The sequence below is a fragment of the Pogona vitticeps genome, chromosome 1 (genome assembly GCF_051106095.1).
Source record: "Pogona vitticeps strain Pit_001003342236 chromosome 1, PviZW2.1, whole genome shotgun sequence".
Classification (NCBI taxonomy): domain Eukaryota; kingdom Metazoa; phylum Chordata; class Lepidosauria; order Squamata; family Agamidae; genus Pogona; species Pogona vitticeps.
This window is the reverse complement of record NC_135783.1, coordinates 198,798,912-198,822,440: the sequence shown is the minus strand read 5'-3', so window position 1 is coordinate 198,822,440 and position 23,529 is coordinate 198,798,912. Positions and strand designations below refer to the sequence as shown.

At 42.2% G+C, this 23,529-nt stretch overlaps 1 protein-coding gene across 4 annotated transcripts in view; it reads right to left on the bottom strand.

Moving 5' to 3' along the window:
* PDE11A (phosphodiesterase 11A) overlaps positions 1–23,529 on the bottom strand; it is a 225,418-nt gene that overhangs the window by 168,313 nt on the left and 33,576 nt on the right. For all 4 annotated transcript variants that reach the window (XR_013545495.1, XR_013545494.1, XM_072980619.2 and 1 more), the window contains exon 2: positions 16,849–17,007. Coding sequence is in view for 2 of the 4 variants with exons in the window: in XM_072980619.2 (XP_072836720.2) it covers positions 16,849–17,007 (159 nt within the window). In the remaining 2 variants the exon portion in view is untranslated. The remainder of the gene's footprint in view (positions 1–16,848; positions 17,008–23,529) is intronic.

Sequence of the window (23,529 nt, the reverse complement as noted above, 5' to 3'; positions counted from 1 at the left end):
TACAAAGTAACAACAACTTGGGAAACAGATCTAAGCTTCAGGTTTTTTTCCAGTTACAACACAACAGCTCAAACGCACCCTCCTTTGTCCATTACACTTTCCTTCTCCCCCATTCCAGTCCACTCCTCCTTCAGGGCTCTCACAGATAGGTTAGCCACATGCACCACACAGCGAATCACCTTGTTTCCTTATTGCCAAAGCAAACTGGACAGGGTTTCTGCCACAGAAACAGATCTTAAAAATCCCACTGAGCTATTAACGTTGAAGGAGTTTGACAAATCCAGGGGTGAGGAGCCACTGGACTGCAAGCTAAATCCAACCAGTAAGTAGACGTTCCTTGCCATGCCCCCTATCTGAAGCTCCACCCTCTCTGGGGGCCACAGATCCCTGATGTTCTCTTCGTTCACCGACAGGAGACAACAGCAGGGATGACTCAGGCAACACGTTGAGGTGCGGCTCCTCCAGCCACCGCCACCACCTTTCTTTGCTCTATTTCATCCAGATCAGGACAAGCAGTGCAAAAAGAAGCATGACCCAGACAACACGTGGAATAAGTCAACTCTTTGCTTCTGCTGCCAACCAAAGATAATAGCAGAGATTCTCTTTGTGGTCTGTGCCCTCAGTGATCTGCTCAGAAATAACTGCAGGGATGACTCAATAGATAACTTTTGCTTCTGGCCACCATGCAGAGAGGGAACACAGAGCTTCATGCCTCTCTCCCTCTGTATGGAAGAGGCACAAATGAGTGTCAGGGAACAGGAAGGGCTTTAGGAATTGGAATGGGTTCAGGAAACTGCTGGACTGAGTCACTGCTTCCTAATGCAACCCAAAAGAGTGTGTCTATGTTGTTGCTATACTGTCTGACAGCAGACAGTCCTACAGGCCTGCACTGCTACATTAAAAACCATGGTTTTAAACATGGCGGAAACTAATGCCCTCTTGTTCTGATATTATATAAACAATTGCTTAATATTTCTGAACCAGTTTTTTTGTTCATCTTCTAAACCATTCATGTCATGATATACTCCAATTTGTAGCAGACATCTTTTTTTTTTTCCTGATCTGAAGGTTAGAACCAGGAAACAATGTACGTATGTACCTGGATTCAAGTATAAGTCAGCCAATTAAATTAACACTGCCCTTGTGTTCTATTGTTTGGCTTCTGCTTTACAAATCATTTAGAGAGCAATGAAAATAACCAATAGAGGCAGCTTCTTAATATCTACCCTTGTTACGAAATGCAGCTGAAAATGTTATGAGGCAATTTAAGAGAAACATTAACTCATACAGATTTTATCTTGCTGGGCTACTAAAAACTGACAAAGGGGTTTTAGGGAGCTATCCAATTAAAGGCTTCTGATTAGCACGAGACTGTTTACTGTCATGGTCAGGAAGTTGTACAGATTGCTGTAAATGCATAACAAATGACTCTGGTATACTGAAAATGGGAAATCAATTCACCCTTTTGAGAGGGCTGATTCAGAACTTAACAGCATTAAGTAAATATGTTTAGTACCCTTGGGAACTCTTAAGAGAGAAAAAATTCTCTTTTTTCTTTATTGCTTAGCAATTCTGTATTATAATTAAATAAATAAATAACTAAAATAAATAAATATTTTAATCAATTTAGATGTTCATCTATGATCGCTCTTATTATTTCCCTCTATTAAGTAAAATTACGTAACAATTGTCTGTATGTAGTGCTGAAGTTAGAATTGGCAGTCACTGCATACAAATGACAGTATTCTACTCTTATCAATTTAAAGTCTCTAAATCATATCTTCAGGAATGCAGAAACCTACATGCTCCTGAGTGGCCCTACTGACATCTCGCCTGAACTTTTAACACCAAGGTGGAGGGGAAGGAATGTATTCTAAAAGATATTTCAGTATTTATTTATCAGAAGCAGAAAGGGATATAAATTTAGCTTCCGTAGCAAAATAAACTTTTAATACTTATCTAGCATTTAACACACAAACTATTATCATAATAGTACAGGATTTATTTAGGTTAGACTAGGTATACGAGTACTGTATTAGGATTTTCAATGACTGGATTATTGCTTTGTTACTAACTCTCAGTCTGGCACCAACCTGGAAAGTGCTCAGGGGCTCAGCAGAAGAAGTTCTTTGTTTTCTTTAGGATCTCTCCCCATCCTCTGGAATGTAACATTTCAAGTAGTTTACAATAAAGAAGTTTCACTAAAAGAAGGTTTGCAATCTGAACTGGGTCCGTGCTGTGAGTTGTCTGAGACTGAAGGGGAAGCCCCTGCAGGGAAATCGGAGGAAAGAGGTACCCATTGAGCTATGACAGGGACACCACACACACCAGATTTGGTCTGCAGGTTCTTTCTTGGTTTTACTAGAATCTTGGCATCAATGAGAGGTCAGAACAACTCTCCAATCTACTGCAGATTGCCCAGAGATATGTCAGCAGAGTCCAATCTACCTTTGGCTCTTTTTTTTTTTTTTTTTTTTTTTTTTTTTTTTTTTGCAATACTCTTTGTTCTCCAAGTACCATACAAATAATACTAGGACTCTGTAGAGCCCTGTTCTCACTCATCAAAAGGAACCAGAGCTTTGTAGATCACTAGCTTGGTCATCACTCAGAGACATGGTTAGTGTCATTATGTTAATCAGGAGTCCTTCCAGGAACATGGGAGCTTAGTCAAAGCTAGAGATGGGAGTTTTGTAGTCATATCCCTGGGACATGAATACGAAGCGCGGCACCACAGGTGCCACGGAGGTCCATTCCCTTCCCACTGAACCAGCCCGGTCCACTCACTGTGCATGCCTCCACTGGTGGAGACATCATGCCAAATGCAGAAGTAGCTCGATCAGCTTTGCCCTGCCTCTCCACACCACCAGCCACTCTGGTGAGGAGGAGGGATGATGAGTCGGTTGCACAGAGAAGCAAGGCAGAGCCATTTGGGCTGTTTCCACAATTAGTGCAATGTTGCCACTGACGGACACATGCACTGTGCGGAGCCTGGTGAGTGGACCAGGCTGGTTCTGGGGGGAGGGAATGGACCTCCAATAGCACTTGTGGTGACACGCTTCATATCGGTATCCCCAGGGATACAAATACAAAGCTCCCATCTCTAGTCAAAGCAACAGTCTTTAAGGCCACAACTGATTATTGCTTGACAAACATTACTCTAGTTTGCTGCTGAACATCAATACAGGAAATGGTATTTATAACAAGACTGCAGCAGGTAGAATGGCAAATACGTAACCCACTGTTTTCCCATTTCTACAATTCCCTCTCCTTATGAAGCCCTGAACACCTCTTATGTGATAGGCGCCTCTTCTTAGAATAATAAGCAGTCAACATGTGAAAATGTGACATAAAATTAAATTAGCCTATACTTTACAAAGTTTGTGTGGGGAAACATCAACAAATTTCAAAAACACTGAAGGAGAAACAGGCATCACAGACCATTAGTCATTTTGAGTGCTGTATTACCTTCTAAACCAGTTGTTTCCATACTTGGGCACCCAGGTGTTCCTGGACTGTATCTCCCAGAAACCCCAGCCAGCACAGCTGGTAGTGAAGGCTTCTGGGAACTGCAGTTCAAGAACATCTGAGCTACCCAAGGTTGGGAACCACTAACAATTATCCAAAATGGATAATGTCATAAAACATTTGTCAGTATTCACCATTAGGGATAAATTTCTCTGTTAAATTAACAGAATACAGTACAGGGCTTAAAAAATCATGAAATATGCAAGTAGATAAACAATGGCTACATACTGATTTCTTGGTATGAATTATTGATATGATCCATCCTGTTATGAAATAATTATGATATAAGCTTTAAGTGGTTCTAAACTTTTTAACAGAATTATTCTCCCCATGAAAGATGGTGGCATAACCATTCCGGGCAGCTTTTAAGATGACATAAGCATCACTTGTATTAACACAGTGCATGGTAACAGTGAAGAAAATCAAATCATAAGGGTGGCAGAACACACCTTCAAGGACCTGAAATCAGCTCCACGCTTGGAAACGTCCAGGGAAATAACACACATGTCTTCCTGTCCCCGCCTCAGTCCCCTGTATTGCCCCAAACCTGGCTCTGGCAAGGGAAGCACCCACCTGCAAACTTGCTCAGGTGCAAGCTTATATGTGCACACACGTGTGAGTGTGCGTGAGGGGGACAGAGAGACAGAGACAAAGAGAGAGAGACTGAGAATGGAATAGGCTGGAATTCTCTTCCATCTTAACAGATTTCGTTGTATGTGTATATACTTACAATGACAATATATTATTATTATTATTATTATTATTATTATTATTATTATTATTATTATTATTATTATTATTATTATTATTATTTCCTTTCTTCCTAAACCACTGGAAAAGATATGAGAGAATTGCAAATGGTGAAGATGACAATGCCTAGACCCGGTGAAATGTCATAAAGAGACCAGCGGCACAGGCACCTCTGTGGGTGGGTGTCTCAACTTTCCTTGGGACCCGTGGAATTCTGGACTGAATTCCCTGGTAGGGCTGGGGTAGAACCATCACCCACAGAACTTAGACAGAAGGAACGCAGGGCTCAGGAACAAGGAACCCAGACAGACAGCCCAGGAAAAGAAGACTGACCCACTCAAGCAGAAGGAGGAAGAGGAGGGCCCTGGGGGCTCAGGGATCAAAGGGTGGCATAGGAGGCAGGGAGGTAGATGTTGTCAGGACAGGGGAAGAAGCTGGAGGAGGGAGTTTGCACCAGGGACCTGCAACCCCGGTAAAAGGAGGAGGATGCTGTCCAGTTTAAAGCTCTCAGTACATGCATACATGTTGATGATTTCCAAGATAAAGGAAACCTTTCCTTTTAGTGCTCTTTGTGAGTCATTCTGATAAATTCATTAACTACAGCCCCTTGATAGTTATTATTATTGTCAAAATAAATAGGCTGCCTACTGAAGAGCATTCATTACATTTGTTTTCATGGTGGTTGCCATGCAGTCCTGTCTTAAGGCACGGTAACTCTGAAGCAAGTTTAGTTGAAATCCATGGGACCTATTCCGCTCAAGGGAGAAGGCCCAGGACTGAAGCCGAAGGTTGCAAGGAAAATGGGGAAAAGTGACACAGAAAACCTTGGCCAGTAAAATGCAGGAAGTTCAGCTGATTATCAGTAATGACTAACAAGATTACATGTATTAGTCTCAAGTAATGCACACTGAATATTTAATTTGTTATTAAGAAATTTCCTATAAAAGCTAAGTGCCTACATAATGCGGCTGTGCACTTCTAATTGAAAATACTAATTTCTTTGTTTACAATTAAATCAATAAACAAGTCCCATTGGTATACATACACATAATACAGATGCATACGATCATTTAATCATGTTATTTAGCTCTCATTTTTGGAAAGAACGGGACAACCTCCCTGTGACTCTGAATTAAGCTGGGAATGAAGCATGCACAAAAGAACAATACATCCAGTGCCTGCTAGCTTGTTTCCGATTTATAATTCTGTTTCAACAATGCAAGGAAGCTCCCTGCTCTCAAAAAAACTGAACAAGTGAGATTAGAAAACTTCTTCTATCAACATAACCATAAATATAAATTCAGTTGGAAGGATCACTCAACTTACAAACACCAGGATAAAAGGTAGTCCTAAGTAGGGCAGATGTTCAGCAGCTGCCTTAACACTGAGACGCTGTAAGTACTGTAGAGATGCTGTGCCTGGTGAACTTCAGTCTTCCTTTCCGCTTCTAAAGAGACAGTGGCGTTCTTTTATAATGTGGTCACAAACTGACCTACAGCAAGACGCTGTGTTTCAATTCCTGCTGAGTGATTTATTAAGTTGCACTTTTCTATCACTAACCTTTTGTTTCATGCATTCACTAGCTTTACTCTTGATAAGAACTTTTTGTTTTTAATGGAATGGTACCAATGTTTAGCAAACATTTTTTGGAAATGAATTTCTCCCATGGATGATCTGGCAAACTGCACCTCCCTACGGCTTTTCTCCCATCTGCACCCCATTTTGATACCTGCAGTAGGAGCATCTACATTCTTCTGCACCTTATTTCCAACGTTTTATTTCTCCTTTGTTTGTTTTTCTCTCTGAATAAAACCATGTCTGTCTCCTGTCAACCTAAATGGACGCTTATGTTCATTTAGGGCCTTCTCTCTCCTGTTATAGCTGACAGTAACTCATACTAACCCTTTCTTTTCCTTAATCCATCGCTCTTCTTCAAGGGACTTTTACTTCTCAACTCAATTCTTCTGCTGCTTTTTGCAGTCCATCAGTTTTCTTATTTCCTTTCTTCTCATGATTTCATGATCAAGTGCTGGACATACACGAGACTTTGTTTGCAGTTCTTTTTCTTATAACTGAAGTCTATTTTTGTCTTTTTTCTAACTCCCATTTGATTACTTTCTTCTACTACCTCTGTTCTGTTCACTTTCCATGCCACTCATGATTCTCTGTCTCTTAATCCTGAAGCCTTCTCCCTTGTTTCCTATGTTGCCACTGCTACCATCATTATCGCCACTCTCCACACAAATTTTTGCACAACGGCAGAAGGAAAGCTAGCCTAAAGACCTTCTTTCTGACATAGTGTTAATTGTCCACCTGCTCAGTTCTCACTGGGCACAGTAGGGACCTCTTCAGTGACAAAGCCCTCTTTTCCCACCCTACCTCTCTGGACATGGCGTGTAGGATGTGATGAATGATATGTGGTGGAAGGGACTCTCCATAGTTCATGCTGTAACCCCTGAGTTCCCAGATTGCCTTGTGCCCTACAATCGGGAAAAAAAAATAGGTTATAAAAGTAACTTTCTGCTCCCAGAAACCTCCAAGAGTATTAGTTCTGCTATGAAATGGGATACACCCACCCCAAAGAGAAACAAACAAACAAGTCAAAAATCTGTGGAATTACAGAAAGTGAAAACCATAATTTCCCACATATGGTCACAAACTGACCTATAGCAAGATGCTGTATTTCAAAATCCTGTCAAGTATTCCTTAGACATACAACTATACACTCATTTATAACTGCTTGCATATGCCTATTCATTGAAAGGAAGACAAATAGAGTATTTATTTATTTATTTATTTATTTGATTGATTGATTGATTGATTGTTATCCCACCCTTTTAAACAATGTCTACTCAGGGCAGCTGTCACGTTCCCGGGGGTTACAATAGCCGAAGTCCGATAAACCAGTCCAGGGTCAGAGATATCAAGAATGCAAAGCCAAAGTCCAGAAACCAACTCACAGAATGAAGTCCAATGTCAAAGTTCAGAGTCCAATACCAGTGCAGTCCAGGGTCAAAGTCCAGAGTTCAGAGACAGGAACACGATGCAAGAAGCGTGGATGCAAGCCAAGGTTTTGACTCTTTGATTCCACGGAGTTTCTGGCTTCACTGGAAACTGTTTTATAATGAAACAGCTCCTTGAGCTGCTGGAAAGCTTTCTATCCCGCTAATACTCAGGACTAGATCAGTGGTTCTTAACCTTTGTTACTCGGATGTTTTTAAACTGCAACTCCCAGAAACTCCAGCCAGCACAGTTGGTGGTGAAGGCTTCTGGGAGTTGCAGTCCAAAACTCCTGAGTAACCCAAGGTTAAGAACCAGTGGACTAGATGACCGTAGGTCTCTGTGGAAAGCCTTTGAGCGATTCTCTGATCTTCTTGTCCTAAGTCTTTCCCGAAGCCTGTCTGCTGTGGAGGGAGAATCTGGAGGCGGTTCAGGTGTTTCTGATCTCTCCACATTCTCTTCAGCCACAGTTAACCCTTCTGGGTCCAGGTCTTCGGAAGCACTCATGACAGCAGCTTACAATAAAATTATTCATAAAACAGTTAAAAAAAGAGGTTACTTACCTGTAACCATGGTTCTTTGAGTGGTTCTCTGTGAATTCACACATATGGGTATTTTCTGCACCTGTGCTGACTCTCTTGGAAGATTCTAGAGCTAAAAGTAACAATTTTATGGTGTGAGCCTCCATGAGGTATATGCTCTTCCCAGCCACCATCTTCCTCAGTTCCTAGTATCTGCCAGATGCGAAGGAAACCATTAATTAGGTATCCAATTAACCCGTGAGGGATAGAGGGGAAGGATGGGTGGATTGTGTGAATTCACAGAGAACCACTCAAAGAACCATGGTTACAGGTAAGTAACCTCTTTTTCTTTTTCGTGGTCTCTGTGAATGCACACATATGGGTGACTAGCAAGCTGCACTTACTGGTTGGTGGGACATCATGGTAAGAAGGACGACAGGACAGCTCTGCCGAATGCAGCATCTTGGTGTGCTCTGACGTCCAGCCAACAGTGTTTGACAAACGTCAACGGCGTGGACCAAGTAGCAGCACAGCATATGTCAGGGACCTCGGTGCCATGGTGAAAGGCAGTAGAGGTGGACAACGCTCTGGTAGAATGAGCTGTCGGATGCTGTGGAGGAGTTTTCCCTGACAGGCTGTAGGCAAGAGTGATAGTCTGTACTATCCAACGTGCTATCGTTTGAGAAGAGGCTGGGAGACCCTTGTTTGGGCCATGGAAACACAGGAAAAATTTGTTAGATTTCCTGATGGATTTAGTTCTTTCGACATAAAAGGCCAAAGCACGTCTGACATCGAGGTTGTGGAGCATATGTTCCAGGGGCAAAGATGGGGATTTGAAAAAGCACGGCAGTATGATGGGCTGATTGAGGTGGAAGTCGGAGACCACTTTAGGGAGAAAGGAAACATCAAAATAAAGAGTCACTTTATCAGGGTTAAACTGAATAAAGGGAGGATCAGCCCGAAGGGCGGCGAGCTCGCTGGCTCTTTTGGCCGATGTAATAGCAACCAGGAAGGCCGTTTTGAGGGTGAGGAACTTAAAGTCAATAGACACCATAGGTTCGAAAGGATGCCGCATAAGGGCGTTGAGAACCAGTTGGAGTGACCACTGGGGAGTGATGTGTTGCCGAGGGGGGCGCATATTGTTAAGCCCCTTGAGAAACTTCTTAACAGTTGGATGGGAAAACAACTTGGAAGAAGGTGAGTCATCTGGCTGATGGGCCATAATTGCTGACAGGTAGACTCGTAGTGTAGATTGGGAGAGACCAAACTCAAAGAGGTGAAGAAGGTAAGTAAGTATAGTCTTTAGGGAGACGGGTACAGCAGGTAAGCCGTTGTCACGGGTGTATTTGAGAAAGGATTTCCACTTGTTCTCATATAGGAGAGTGGTAGAGGGCTTACGGGTTCGAAGGAGGACCTGCATCACCTCGGGAGTATCCTCCAGGCTGAAAGATTCAGAGAGGCGACGTTGGGGTGAAGGACGAGGCCGTGGTCGAGCGAGAGGAGATCCGGATGGAGAGGAAGTCGGACCATGTCCGATGACATCGTGACCAGGTGAGTAAACCAAGGCTGGTGAGGCCAGAACGGGGCTATCAGGATCACGTTGGCTTTGTTGTGCCGGAGACGAAGTATGACCCTCTGAATGAGGGGAAGCGGGGGGAATGTGTAAAGGAGGTCTTGGGACCAGTCTATGAAGAACGCGTCTCCGAGGGAGGTACTGTCTCTGCCTGCTCTGGAGCAGAAGTGAGGACATTTCTTGTTGCTGTCGGAAGTGAAGAGGTCTAGCGAAGGAGTGCCCATTTGCGGCACAGCTGTAGAAATACGGTATCGCTCAGCGTCCACTCGTGTCTGTGTTGGGAGTCGACTGAGTCGATCCGCCAAAGTGTTGTCCTCCATGGAGATGTGGACAGCAATGGGAAAGACATGGTTGGAATATCACCACTCCCAAAGGTCGACAGCTAGGTAAAGGAGAGAGGGGGAGTGCGTGCCACCTTGCTTGTTGACATAGAACAGTGCAGTGGTGTTGTCTGTTGCCAACTGCACTACTCGGCCCTGTATGAGAGGAAGGAAGGCATGGAACGCCTTGATGATGGCTAGGAATTCCAGGTGGTTTATGTCGAGCAGGAGCTCCTGTGGTGATCACAGCCCGTGGACCTTGTGCCGACGTCAGTGGGCCCCCCAGCCCGACGGGCTGGTGTCGGTTGTGACCTGTATCGACGGCCGCAGTGGGTAGAAGGACCTGCCAATGAGGAGATTGTGTGGGGAAGTCCACCAATCGAGTTGGGAAGCCAGTTCTGGCGTTACTCCCAAGAGGGAGTAAGGGTGGTCCGTCACTGGATCGAAGAGGGAAAGGAACCAAGCTTGCAGGGATCTCATTTTGAGCCTTGCCTGTTGGACGACCGTCGTCGTTGATGCCATGAGTCCAAGTAGGTGCTGGGCATGGTGTGCGGAAACGGACTGATGGTTTTGAAAGAGGTGAACCGTTTTTTTGGATTTTTGAGATTCTTTCGAGGGGTAGGAACGCTCACGCTCGAATGGAGTTTATCTCTATGCCGATGAACTTTGCTGTTTGTTTTGGGGTGAGATGAGATTTCTCGGTATTGACTTTGAGACTTAGAGCATGCAGGGTGTGAAGAGTTAAATCCCGGGCTCGAATGGCGCCGTGGTATGATGCCGCCACAATAAGCCAATCGTCAATGTAGGGGTAGATGTTTATGCCATGAAGCCGGAGAAAGTCCGGGGGGCAGTAGAGAGCCCGAACGGGAGTGCAGAAAACTGGTAGGCGATGCCGTTGAAGTGGAACCAGAGGAATTTCTGATGGTCTGGGTGAATGGAAATGTGGAAATATGCATCCTGCAGATCTATAATGATGAACCAGTCTCCCTGCAAAAGTAAAGGGATAATGGAGTCCAGAGTGAGCATGCGAAACTTGCGGGGAGATATGAAGCGGTTGAGATGAGTTAAGTCCAGGATAGGGCGAAGACCCTTGTCCTTCTTAGGGACTGTAAAGTACTTGGAATAGAAGCCATTGCGATAGTCCGATGGTGGGACGGGTGAAATGGCATTCTTCTGGATAAGTTTGGTAACCTCATCCTGTAAGGTAGAGGAATATGAGGTGTAACAGATAAACCCCAAAGGGGGTAAAGTGGAAAACTCTATGAGGTAGCCGCGTGCTATTATGGACAAAACCCATTTGTCAGAAGTGATGGATTGCCACTGATGTAAGAAAAGAGCCAACCTGGTAGAGGCCAAGGGGGGTGCAAGTTGAGGGTGGTAAGGATGAATGTCAATACTGCTTACCCTTTCGTTGTCCTTTACGAAAGGACTGGCGGTGGCGTGGAAAAGGCTGCTGCTTTTATGATGCCATAAGGGGTTGCGGAGTCGGCAGCGATCTGTCAATTTGCTGCTGACGGTATTGCCTGTAAGGCTGAAAACGCTGAGACTGGTACTGCTTAGGGTAGAGTTGACCCGAGCGATAGAACGGTCGCTGGTAGGAGGCAGACGGTTGGACCGAATAAGAACATGCAGTTTTACGTTTCTTATGAAAGTCCTCCATGGTGTCATCGGTCATTTGGTTGAAGAGACCGACACCGTCAAAAGGAAGGTCCTTGATTCTGGACTTGGTGTCGTCCGAAATAGTTGAGGATTTGAGCCAGGCGTGGCGACGGATGGAGATAGAAGTCACTAAAGTTTTGGCCGCCGCTTCCGCAGCGTGTCGGGCCGCAACCCTCTGATATTTAGCCAGGGGAATGGCCTGGGCATGAATGTTAATGGTGTCAGTTCTGACAGGTTCAGGAATTGCATCGAGGAATGGAAGGATTTGATTCCAGAGATAATGCTGGAAGGCGCCCATGGTCGCTTGGTAGCTGATGCTCCGAAGCAGAAAGGCTTGGAGAGAATAGATCTGTTTGGACAACGTGTCCAGCTTGTTGCCATCCTTATTAGTAAGGATAGATTTGGCTTTGGCATGAGCTCGAGGTTGACTCGATTCCACAATGATGGAATTCAGCACTGGATGCTTAGTAAGAAATTCAGCCTTGACGCCGTGGGTCCTATAAAGGCCATCCGTACGGCGAGAAATTTGCATAGTAGACGGGTTTTTTCCCCAAGTGTCTTTAATGAGTCGCAGGATAGACTTATTAAAGGGTAAGCTCAACGGAGCAACACGTTCTTGGTCGATGTCATCAAACACGGGGTCGACATCAACAGGAGGAGGCTGTTCTGCATCGAGATTTAGGGCATGTGCCATCTGGAACACCAAGTGGGTGTAAGAGGAAAAATCGTCTGAAGAGGACGAAGTGTGACTGCCTCTCGTATCGGGGGGAGGAGGAGGCATGTCGGGCTCATGAGAGGACTCAGAGTGCTGTGGCTCCGAAGAAGCTGGAAACCCAGAGAGGAAGGATAGTCGGACTGGGCAGGACCTTCAGTTAGCGGGGCCTGGTGTCCGTGTGTCGGTAAAGTCTCGACATGATCCCGAGGTGGAATCGGGTCTGGCGCCGGGGTATGGCGTGGAATTGGGGTCGAAGGGACCATGGGAGGTCTCGGGGCTGGTGCAAACAATGCAATGGGGTGCGACAGAAATGATGGGGCCGCTGTACTGGACGCCATCATATGGGATCAAGGCAGGTCCATGAAAGGAGTTGCCAAGGGAGGGTCCGGCGTTAGTCAGGGGTGCTTAGCCTGATCGGGCTGGTACCGATCATAGAAGGATCGCCACATATAGGGGTCAAAGCACTGGAAGGGCGCCATCGGAAAGTGGCAGAAATCGCCCTGAGGCAGAACGGGCCTCGGTGGGGGAATATGCTTTCATTTTTCCGTTTTCTTTCGCGGAGGAGAGGGGGGAGCCTCCGGTTCCAATGCCGAGCTTTCAACTGCCCGCCCTGAGTCGGGGTTAGAATGGGCTGAGGCCAGGCTGGACTGTGGCGCAGCCGCGTTGAGGCCAATGCTCGGAGTACTGAGGGAACAGAAGAGTGACCCGCTGGTTCTTGGGGCTCTTCTCCATCCGAGATGAGATATGGGGCTTCCCTTGAGGACTCAAGAATGGGAGAAGGTAGTGCGGGCATAGGGTGCTCCGCGACAGGGGCTTTCTCCCTCCTGGGCCTTTTGGAAGCAGGTTTTGGTTTCTTTTTCAGGCCCATCTCGGGTGCCCGAGTTTTTCCTGAAGAAGGGACTTTGTGCTTACCAGACGACTTTGCTTTCTCAACAGCGTCCTTAGCTGGTAGCACAGAAATGGAGTCTGAAGTAGACTGGCCTGCTGGAAGTCGGTCCGCTGAGAAAGTGGGGGATCTTGCCGCCTCTGAGGACGGAGCAGGCGGATTCATGGCCGTTTGCCACAGGTACGATCTAAGTCTCTGGAGTCTCTGTTTAAGTGCTGGCTTGGTAAGGTTTTTGCAAGCAGGGCACAAGTGGGTCTGGTGCTCCTCGCCCAGACAAAAAGACACTGTTCGTGGCCGTCTGAAAGTGCGATTTTGTTTGCACACGTTGTACAGCACTTGAAAGGCGACGGCGAGGCCATGCGAGACAGATTGAAGAGGCAAACGGGGAAAGGGGGAAAGGGAAGGGGAACGGGGAAGGGAAGAAAAAACCAGCGGGAAGCCGATCAAGGCTTAACAAAAGGCTAGGAGGATCACTAACTAGTATAAATAAACCGCAAACAAAAGCTCAAAGAGCCTAGAAAAGATAGCCTAAAGGCAAAGCGAAGCGCTCTAGTTTCCGGAAAACCTAACAGCTCGGCGGAAAAAAGGAACTGAGGAAGATGGTGGGTGGGAGGAGCATATACCTCATGGAGGATCACACCATAAAATTGTTACTTTTAGCTCTAGAATCTTCCGAGAGAGTCAGCGCAGGCGCAGACAATACCCATATGTGTGCATTCACAGAGACCACGAAAAAGAACAATAATTAAATCAACAATAAAGTATTAATCAAAATGGGAAAATATAAACAAAAGACTAAGTAAGAAATAAAAGTCAAGTATTGACAGGAGGGAAGGCCTGCCTAAAGATCCAAGTCTTTAATTGGCTCTTAAAAACACCCAGCGAGGGTGCCAGGCGGATCTCTGGCGGCAAGCTGTTCCAAAGCCGAGGGGCCACTGCCGAGAACGCCCAGTTCCTAGTTCTTTCTTTCCGGGCCTCTCTCGGCGTTAGGCCCCTCAGCCGTCTTTCCTGGCTATAGCGAGTGACTCGAGTAGATTTAGGTGGGAGAAGGTGTTCTGCTAGATATTTTTTGGACATTCAATTTTACCTATCTCTCACGGGGCAAAAAAAATTAAAAGGATATTCAGAAGAAAGGGAAACATGGAAGATGCAATGTCATCTGAGCCTGGATTTATTCCCTTTGTGAGGACGCAGGCTTCCAATTTCCCCCTGAATGAAATACTGCCTTCTGAATCCTCCTAAGTTGGGATATGATAGAAGGTCACCTCCATGGTGTCCTAAACCCCTCCCAGGCAGGCAATATGAGTGGTTAGGATTATGCTGTAATCATGTAACGTCTTCAAGATTATTCCCTGATGCTATTATAAGCTTACTGCACAGAGGTATGAAGAGGCAAGCAGACATCACTGATTTAATGAGGAGGCAGTGTTGACTGACATTTCTAAATGAATTCAAGTATACATATCAACAGATAATGATCTGTGCATAAAGATACAGAGGCCAGAATTCTGTAAATTAAAATACATTAATTCACCAGAGTGAATTGGCAGTAACCAATAAGGCACCAGTTGAATTAATAGGCATGTGCCTTGTATCCAATCAGGTGCATGTCTCTTTTAACATGACTGGCACTACGTTAGTAAGTCCTAGTTTGCCACTGTGAGCGATTCAATTTTATTTATGCACACATGAATCACAAACAGAATTCTAGCCAGTGATACTACAATTATTGGAAACGTGTGTGTCTTATTCCACTGGAAACATTTACCAATGATTATTGTGGGCTTTTCAGGCTCTTTGGCCATGTTCTGAAGGTTGTTCTTCCTGACGTTTCACCAGTCTGGACAGAGCATAGACAGAGTTCCTACACCAGTCCTCTGAAGATGCCGGCCACAGAGACTGGCGAAACATCAGGAAGAACAGCCTTCTGAACACGGCCACAGAGCGTGGAAAACCCACAACAACCATTAGATCCCAGCCGTGAAAGCCTTCGCAAATACATAATTTACCAATATTAGAAAATGTGTTAGGAGTAGGCAGATTTAAGGTTTTGAAGTTTCGCTTTCTTTTGAACTAGAATGCCAAGATTTTCACATCAGGCCCAGTAGGAAAAGTCATCCACTACAAAGATTCTGAGCTTTAGGATACTTTCTGCAGACTACGACTGAACTATCTATTATTCTTTCAATGCAAAATTGATTCCTATTCTCAACCACCATCACCCTCATACTTCTTTGTCACAACAGCAGTATGTGCGGTAGTGGTGGTCATGTTTTATTCCCACTGTTGACCAACTGGAAGTCAGAAGTCTTTTAGGATCTACTTGAAAACCACAGAGATCTACCAATTCAATCTTTATTATACATAGGTCCAGAAAAATCAATCAACACATACTGATCTATATTTTGCCCAGCCATGTTAAAAGCGTTAAGCTGAGTAGAACTATAGATTATTAGAACAGTCAATTCTACAATTTAAATTATATTGTCAAAAAACATTAGAGCAACTGCAAAAATATAAGTGAAATTTGCAAAGAGTATTGCAAAATTAAAATTAAAAGCAAACACTGGATGCTTTACACATCATAATGAGATGACAGTATTATATTTCAAATAGAGCAACAGAATTCAGACATCTAACAGCTTTCTGTAGCACCTGACTGAAATAGTCAGGTATTCTGCATAGAAAATATTTATTTTTTGAAAGGTTAACAGAATACATAATGTATGTTGTTAGTAATTTTTATCAATTCAGTCTGCTGACAATGAAGCAACTTAATTGAAGATAAGCAGAAATAACTTTTTATTGGAGTCCACAAAGAAATATTTGTCCACATAGCAAAAACACACATTCAGAACTAAACACAGGTTCGAGAAATATGAAGAAAATATCAAATATCAAATATCAAAGAACAACAATAATCAAAGCACAGGAGCATGTTTCATTTCCAGATGCTGAAAGTAACAATCAACATGGATTTTCCTCCATTGACTGTAACTGGTTCATCTGGGTATTTTTTTAAAAAACTGTGTGTTAATATTATGTTTAGAAGCTAAGAAAGTCATCTTCTTTAAGAGAAAGGGAGAGATCATCCAAAGATTTGGAATGCGCTGTCATCACAGTATGCTGATGACACACAATTCCCAGTTGTCTTTTACATCCTTGGCAGTGGATGCTGTCCAGGTGCTTGAGTGCTGCCTGGCCTCTATTCTAGGATGGCCCAAAGTGAACAGACTGAAACTGAATCTGGGCAAGATGGAGATCTTTCTTCTGAGGGGACCCTTCTGACCGGTTGTTGGATTCTCTCCCTAAGTTGGGTAGGATAACCTTTTCACATAGAGAACAAGTTCGTGCTCCTGGACCTAGCTCTCTTACAGGATAGTCACACTGCAGCTGTATCCAGTTGGCCTTAGCCAACTGAAGCTGAATGCTCAGCTCTGCCAGGATTGGGGTGGGGTGGGGCTGGGGATGTGCTGTGTGGGGATGTGTGGGGATGTGGGGATGTGTATGTGCTGGTGATCTCCAAGATCAACTACTGTAATGCTCTCTGCATGGGGTTCCCTTGAGACTGACCTGGACACTTCTATAGGTTCGGAACATGGCTGCCCGGGTAGTGTTGAGTGTGATCAAATTTGACCATCTTTTCCCAGGAGGTCTATGAAGTTCTGTAAGGACTCTTACGGAGACCCAAGCATCAGGATTCTGATCTGACAAAGGCAAGTTGTCAAACAATGCCATTACTTTAACATTACTAAAAGAAAATATTTTATCAAGAATAACAGGAAATGGCTTTCTTTATAAGACACTCTATAATTTCTGCACACATGTCCAAAAGAATATACATCAATGACTTTACTCATGCAACCCAGGGAAGGAGAAAAAGCGGAAAATAATCTTACTTTTTCATCATCATCAGTGAATGGTGCACCTCCAGTCGTTTTATTTATCGCTTGTGCAACACCAATAATCTCACCGTCGCTGTTTCTTATGGGCATACAAAGCAATGACTTGGTCTTGTATCCTGTCAGTTTGTCAATCTCGTCATTAAAGCGACGGTCCTAGCCAAACAGAGAAGGAGAATAGTTAGTACAATCAGAAAAAAATGTTCATGCTTCTCTGTAACCAACATACTGTACTGCAAGGTTTCCATCAGATGTTTTCCAGATATTTCCCTATTTCCCAATTTAGCACAGATTATTTTCATTTACTTACATATCACAAAGCATTAACTGTGAGTGCTTTATTTTCTGCCACACGTGCTTTACTGTCAATAAACATAGACATACTTTGCATTTTAGTGTCACTTTTGGGTATTGTGTTATATAAAGATTATATTATCTTCCAGAGTTCAACCTCTTCTTTGCTTGCCTTCTGACAGTGTATGTTCTTCAATTTTTGGACTTGTTAGATACAATGCCCATAATGTCTCTTACTTGGTTTAAAATAGCACTTTCTATTCTAGTAAAATAGGACTTCATATGCCCTCCGTAACCTAGTCTCTCACGTCAGTAGCAGCATGATCAGTACAAAAATACATCTGTGATCACTGCACACTCCCCCCCTCAAATCCATGGTACCAGTCTCACTGCCATGTCTAAGAGGTGATCAGAGATGCCAACAACTGCAGCATTTAGCAGCTGAAACTGCAAGTAAAGCAGGCCCAAAGACTCAATGGAACCTATATTAGTGTTGCCTCACCAAATCTTCACTGATTCAATTGGCCTACTCTAGTTGCAACTTAATACTGGAATTTCAGCCACTACACAAAGAGGGTGCATGGACTGAGAGTCCAGCTACACCATCAAATACAGTGGTGCCCCGTTTAACGACGAAACCACATCGCGACAATTTTTTGCAATCGTTTTTGCAATCGCATTGCGATGTTCCCTACGGGGGGAAAATCGCTTTGCGATGATCAGTACCCTGTTTTGCTTACCGATCATCACAAAGCGATGATTTTTTAACAGCTGATCAGCGGTTCCAAAATGGCCGCCGGGTAAACAAAATGGGCGCCCGCTGTGTTTTCGCGCCGATTCCTCGCTTACCGGGCAGCGAAAATGGCAGCCGTATGGAGGATTTTCGCATTAAGGTGAGTTTTAAGCCCATAGGAACGCATTGATGGGGTTTCAATGCATTCCTCTGGGCTTTTTAAACCCGCATAGCGACAAAATCGCTTTGCAGCGATTTTTGCTGCACGGATTATCGTTGCTATGTGGGGCACCACTGTATCTAGGGATTTGTTCTGCTTTTACAATGGGTGAATTTGAGGTAAGTTTTGCTGCCCCCATGATGCAAAAATTGAACCAAATCCATTCACAGCTTTTTGCTCGCATAGTGGCTTTTCTCACACACTTTTTTTGTTGCCGGAAGGATTCAAAAGGGCTTTTTCTGGGAGGGGGGGCATATCTGTAGAGGGAGGATGGGGGAGAAGAGTGGAAGGAGAAGGGCCAGCCTGGAAAAAAGAGAGAAAGTGTGAGAAAAGGAAGCAATGAAAGAAAGCAGAGGGTTAGGTGTGGGGAGGAAAAAGAGAGTGAAAACGGGGCGGAGGGTGGGGGGGAAGAAGCCATCACAGCACTCAGTGCCTTTATCATCTTTGTCACTTGGGGAGAAGCTGTAGGTGCCTGACTAACCCTTTCCTCATCTGCATGTACATGAATACATGATGGAGGAAGAGGAGTGGAGGGGGGTGGAAGAAAAAAGTAAGAAATCCTGTATTTCTTCTCTTGCCAGGATCAATGTCTATCTCTACAGTTGTCTCTAATTAGATTCCATACCTTTAGGAAGAAAAAACACACATTGGTAGAGTCTTCTGTTCCATGATAAAAGAACCATGTTAACTAGTCAAAATTTCTTTTCTTACAATGAAGCCCAAACAACTTTGGTTAAGATTTTGCTGCCTAAAAAGCATGTTTTTCCAAAATCTTTCTCTCTCTCAGACTTATAACTGTGTCACCTTTACCAGCATTCATCTTTACCTATGGATCTTATAAATTACTTTTTAGAAAAGCAAATACTTGGAAGGAACCAAATTTGAGGATTCTTTTTTACAAGAACCTTTAGAAACCTTTCCAAGTCTTAGCATGTACCGTACACCCTTCTCAAAGTTATCATACACAAGCTAAGCATTGATCTTATCTCACTATATTAGTGATTTTCCTTCAGGAGGAAAACTACAATACTGTGATTATATAGATTTTTCTGTCAGACCTCCTCCTTTCCTGCAGTTATAAATAGTGTGTTTTTCAGAGAACTGGAAATGTACAGAATATTGTGGGACTGTTAATATTAAAATACAGATATTAAAGCAATGTCGCCAACACAACCTGGGGAAAATCTTGCAGATGTAACACTGGCAGGATAGTATGTACTTCTGTTTCCCACAGAAGATGCATTTCTGGCAAAATTCTCTAAACTGTTCCAAAATGTATACATTCCCCCTAATAAGAAGTCACTTGCTCTTGTAATCCATTGATATATCTTTTACATTGATTGTGTGCGCCACCATTTCTAAAAGAAAACTATTTAGAAGGAGCCCCCACAAAAAAAGTCTCATTTCTTAAGCAAAGTGTACATACGAAAGTGGAAAACTATGAATGTTATGCCTTACCCTACATCCCCAGGAGAGAATACAGAAGATTCAAACAATATGGATTAATTGATGGAATGGATCCAGGCTAAATTAACTGCATTTACGATGCCCTGAAATCAATTTGAAAAACTACTCTTGGCTAATTTAGGTTCCACTGAGATCAAAAGGCCTTTTGTGTAACTCAGCTAAGTTTGGATTCAACCCAGTATCGAGATAATGTAACTTAAACTTCCTCTTTGTCAACAGATTCCTGTCACTATTCTGTCCTATTTTCTCATCATTCCAGCTGCTCAAGCACAGAGGAACTCAGCATCTTCTTGTGAGTGTTTAGATTAGTATTCCTACTAAACCTAATGAGGTTGAACAGTATGGACTAAACACAGTTAGCCCCACACCTAAGGAGACCCACTGAAATGAACTGAATTTGTTGCCACTAATGTTTCCCTTATGAATGGGATTTACCCTGCCTCACTGCTACTGTATCCAGATGGAACAGCCTGAAAGAAAACAGCTAATGTATGTACTGAAAGGGAAGCCCTCCCCGCTCCTCCTTGCAAAAGCTAGGCTGCTGGAACTGAAACATGGTTAGCTTCTGTTTCCACTACCATTCACTCTAGGAAGCCGCAGACCCCCAGCATACTGGACTGGTCCATATAAAAAGGCAAGGGGGCCCAGATGTGGCCCATGGACTGTAGAGTTTGGAGACCCCCACTTTATACCAATCTTCCAGATGAATTTTTTGTCATTTTTCCAATTCTCTGCAAATAATAATTTTGCTATGTAACATCTAACACTTTCTAATCTTTTTTCGAATGGTCATTCTTAATTATATTCAGGAGGGCAGTATTTGGCGACATCTGAATGTTGCATCTATGGTAATAATTTCTATTTCCTTAAAAACCAGTGCCTATTCTTTCTTTTTTATTTCACACATGCACCACATGTGCATATAGGTCCCCTTTTCCTTTTTGCATCTCCAGCATTGAGATGGTATATTTTTATTTATTATATTCAATCTTGCTAGAGTTAAATACCATCTCCAGGCTACCTTACAACAATTTTCTTTTACCCTTACAGACATAGTCTTTATTATTTTTTGTGACCATATCTTATTCCAGTCCTATCCTTTAATTTCTTTAAAAGCCTCGTGTCACTGATTTTTCATAGTTGTTCCATTAAATCCTGAATGCACTAATATCTATAAATTATACTAACTGTTCCCTTTCTTTTACTTCCTTCTTCTTGAACTTGTCTTTGTTTGATAATCTCCTCAAATTTTGACAATTTTCTAATCTCTCCATTTTTTCTTGCCCACTCTCTAGTCTAACTTTCTATTGGGAGTATAATTAATCAAGATATTCCCTCTTCATCCCCCACAATTCCTTTATAACATTCTTATAATTTATGTTTTTCATCCAACTCCTTATTGTATTTAGCCCTTTCTCTAGTAATACTTCTTTAAGTTTCTTTTCAAGAATTTTGGGGAAATTCTGAATCTCCACTACTTGTAATAATGGTAAAATAGGTGGACTCAATATATATCTATAATTATTCCAGCACTCTATCATACTCATCAGAAAGGGGTTAGTTAATATCTTTATTTCTTCTACAATTTTTTTATTTAGAGAAGAAGCCTTCCATTCTATAGTTTCTATTTTATACTATAATACCTGGTATAAGTTTAAGTTGGCTGTAATATGATCTAATATTAGGTAATCCAAGCCCTTCTTTTTGTGGAATATACCATTGCCTCTTGTTAATTTCCATTGCAGTAATTATTTATTAATCTCTGCCATTCTTTCAAGCCTTTTTCTTCTATCTTTATTAGGAGCATCCAAAATACAAAATTAAGTTTAGGGATAATCTTCATTTTATATAATGCTATTCTACCAAAGCAAGACATTTTTAATTTTTTATAATGATTTATCTGTTCATTAATTTCTTTCTTCAAATTATCCATATTTAGTTTGATTACATCTTGTAAATTCCATTTAATATAAATTCCTAAATGTTTAATTGCACTCTCTATTCTTCTTTTAAATTCTTTTTTCAGTTCCTCCATATCTACTTCTGAATGGTTTAATAAAATACATTCAGATTTCTCCTAATTCACTTTTTTTTTTTTTAAATTATTTTAAGGGTAAAGGGAAATAGCTCAGGATAACAGGGAATATATCATTCTATACATTATCATATATTATCTGTACTTAAACATTGTTGTTGTTTAGTCGTTTAGTCATGTCCGACTCTTTGTGACCCCATGGACCAGAGCACGCCAGGCCCTCCTGTCTTCCACTGCCTCCCGGAGTTTGGTCAAATTCATGTTGGTAGCTTCGATGACACTGTCCAACCATCTCGTCCTCTGTCGTCCCCTTCTCCTCTTCCCTTCACTCTTTCCCAATATCAGAGTGCTTAAACATATCATTAAATAAAAGACTTTTGTGTTAGTTGCCTATATAATTCCAGTTAGAGTTATTTGACTATTTTGTATTAACATTATTACATTTGGCTTTCAGGTTATAGAACGGATCCGGTTATATATAGGGTTCCATTTTTTCAGATGCTTCTTGGATTGAATTGTCTTTCAAAGCTTCCTATTTCACTTTTAATCCAGTTGTTTCTTCATATAAATTTAAAAGTGTTTTAATTCTCAGCAGTGTTTCTTTTGGATTTTTAATTAATAATGTATTGTCTGCGAACAAGTTTATTTTGTCATCCTTCTAGTATCTATACCATTAATTAACCGATCATTTCTGATTACTTGTGCCAGCACTTCTATTACCAATGTAAATAGGATTGATAACGGGTAGCCTTGTCTCGTTCCTTGGCCTAGGAATATTGATTTAGTCATACCATCATTTATTATAATTTTTACAAAATTCTGTGAGCATAGTTGTTGAATTATTTGTTTAAACTGAGTGTCAAATCCCATCTGCTTGATCAAGATTTTAATGCATCCCATTCAACTGAATGAAATGTTTTAAAAAAATCTAGGGATATCACTCCCACTTTGGTTTTGATTCTTTCGCCAGGTGCATCAAGTTAAGGACCTTTTTCATTGTATCTGACACCTGTCTACCTTGTAAAAATCAATTTTGGTCTTTCTCAATATTTCTCAATAAAATTATTTAATTTTTCTCCCAGTATTGCCATGAATATTTTTAGCCTCTTGATTTATCAGTGAAATCGCCCTATAGGATTCTATGTTTATAGGTTTTTTTACCTGGTTTTAAAAGTAAAACTATTACAGATTCCTTCCAGGACTGGGGAATTTCTTCTCCATTCAATATACCATTGTATAAATCCTTTAAATTTGGAATAAGGATTTTTAAAAGGTTTTATAATTTTCTGGGCCCAATCCATCTGTGCCAGGTATCTTCCCTAGCTTTAACTTACTTATAATAACTTCCATTACTTCCTCAGTAATTGTTCTCGCCATTGTTTCTTTATTCTCATCTGCTAATATTTTGTTAAAGTTCTTTTTCATATATTCTTCAATCTTCTCTATGGAAGGTTTCGTACTTCTAAATAAGTCTTTATATTTTTTTTAAAAAAAATCTTCTAGTTTTTCTTTCATAATGTCCTCACCTTCAATTTTAAGATTCTCTGGTTTCTCTCTTAACACCTTTATTTCTTGGCAATTTTTCAGCTTCTTGCCATGTTGCATTTTATCAGACTGCCTTTATATTGTATTTTTTTATCCTGCTGACTTTTCTGCTACCATTTGTACTATATTGAGTCGGTTTTGTATTATGTTTTTAGATCTTTGCCAATAGTTTACTACATGTGTCAAAGCAAGAGATTCATCTATGCCGTCCTTCAGTAACATAACATACTGGTAGTAACAAAAAGTATTTGTTCAAGTTACAGACTTGCAACATGCCAGAAAACATGCCACACAACGGGCATCAGGTCTGTGTTCTGATATCCTGTGTTCATCATGTGCTCTGTGTTGGTTAGAAAATGGTGAAAATGAATATTATCTTAATAA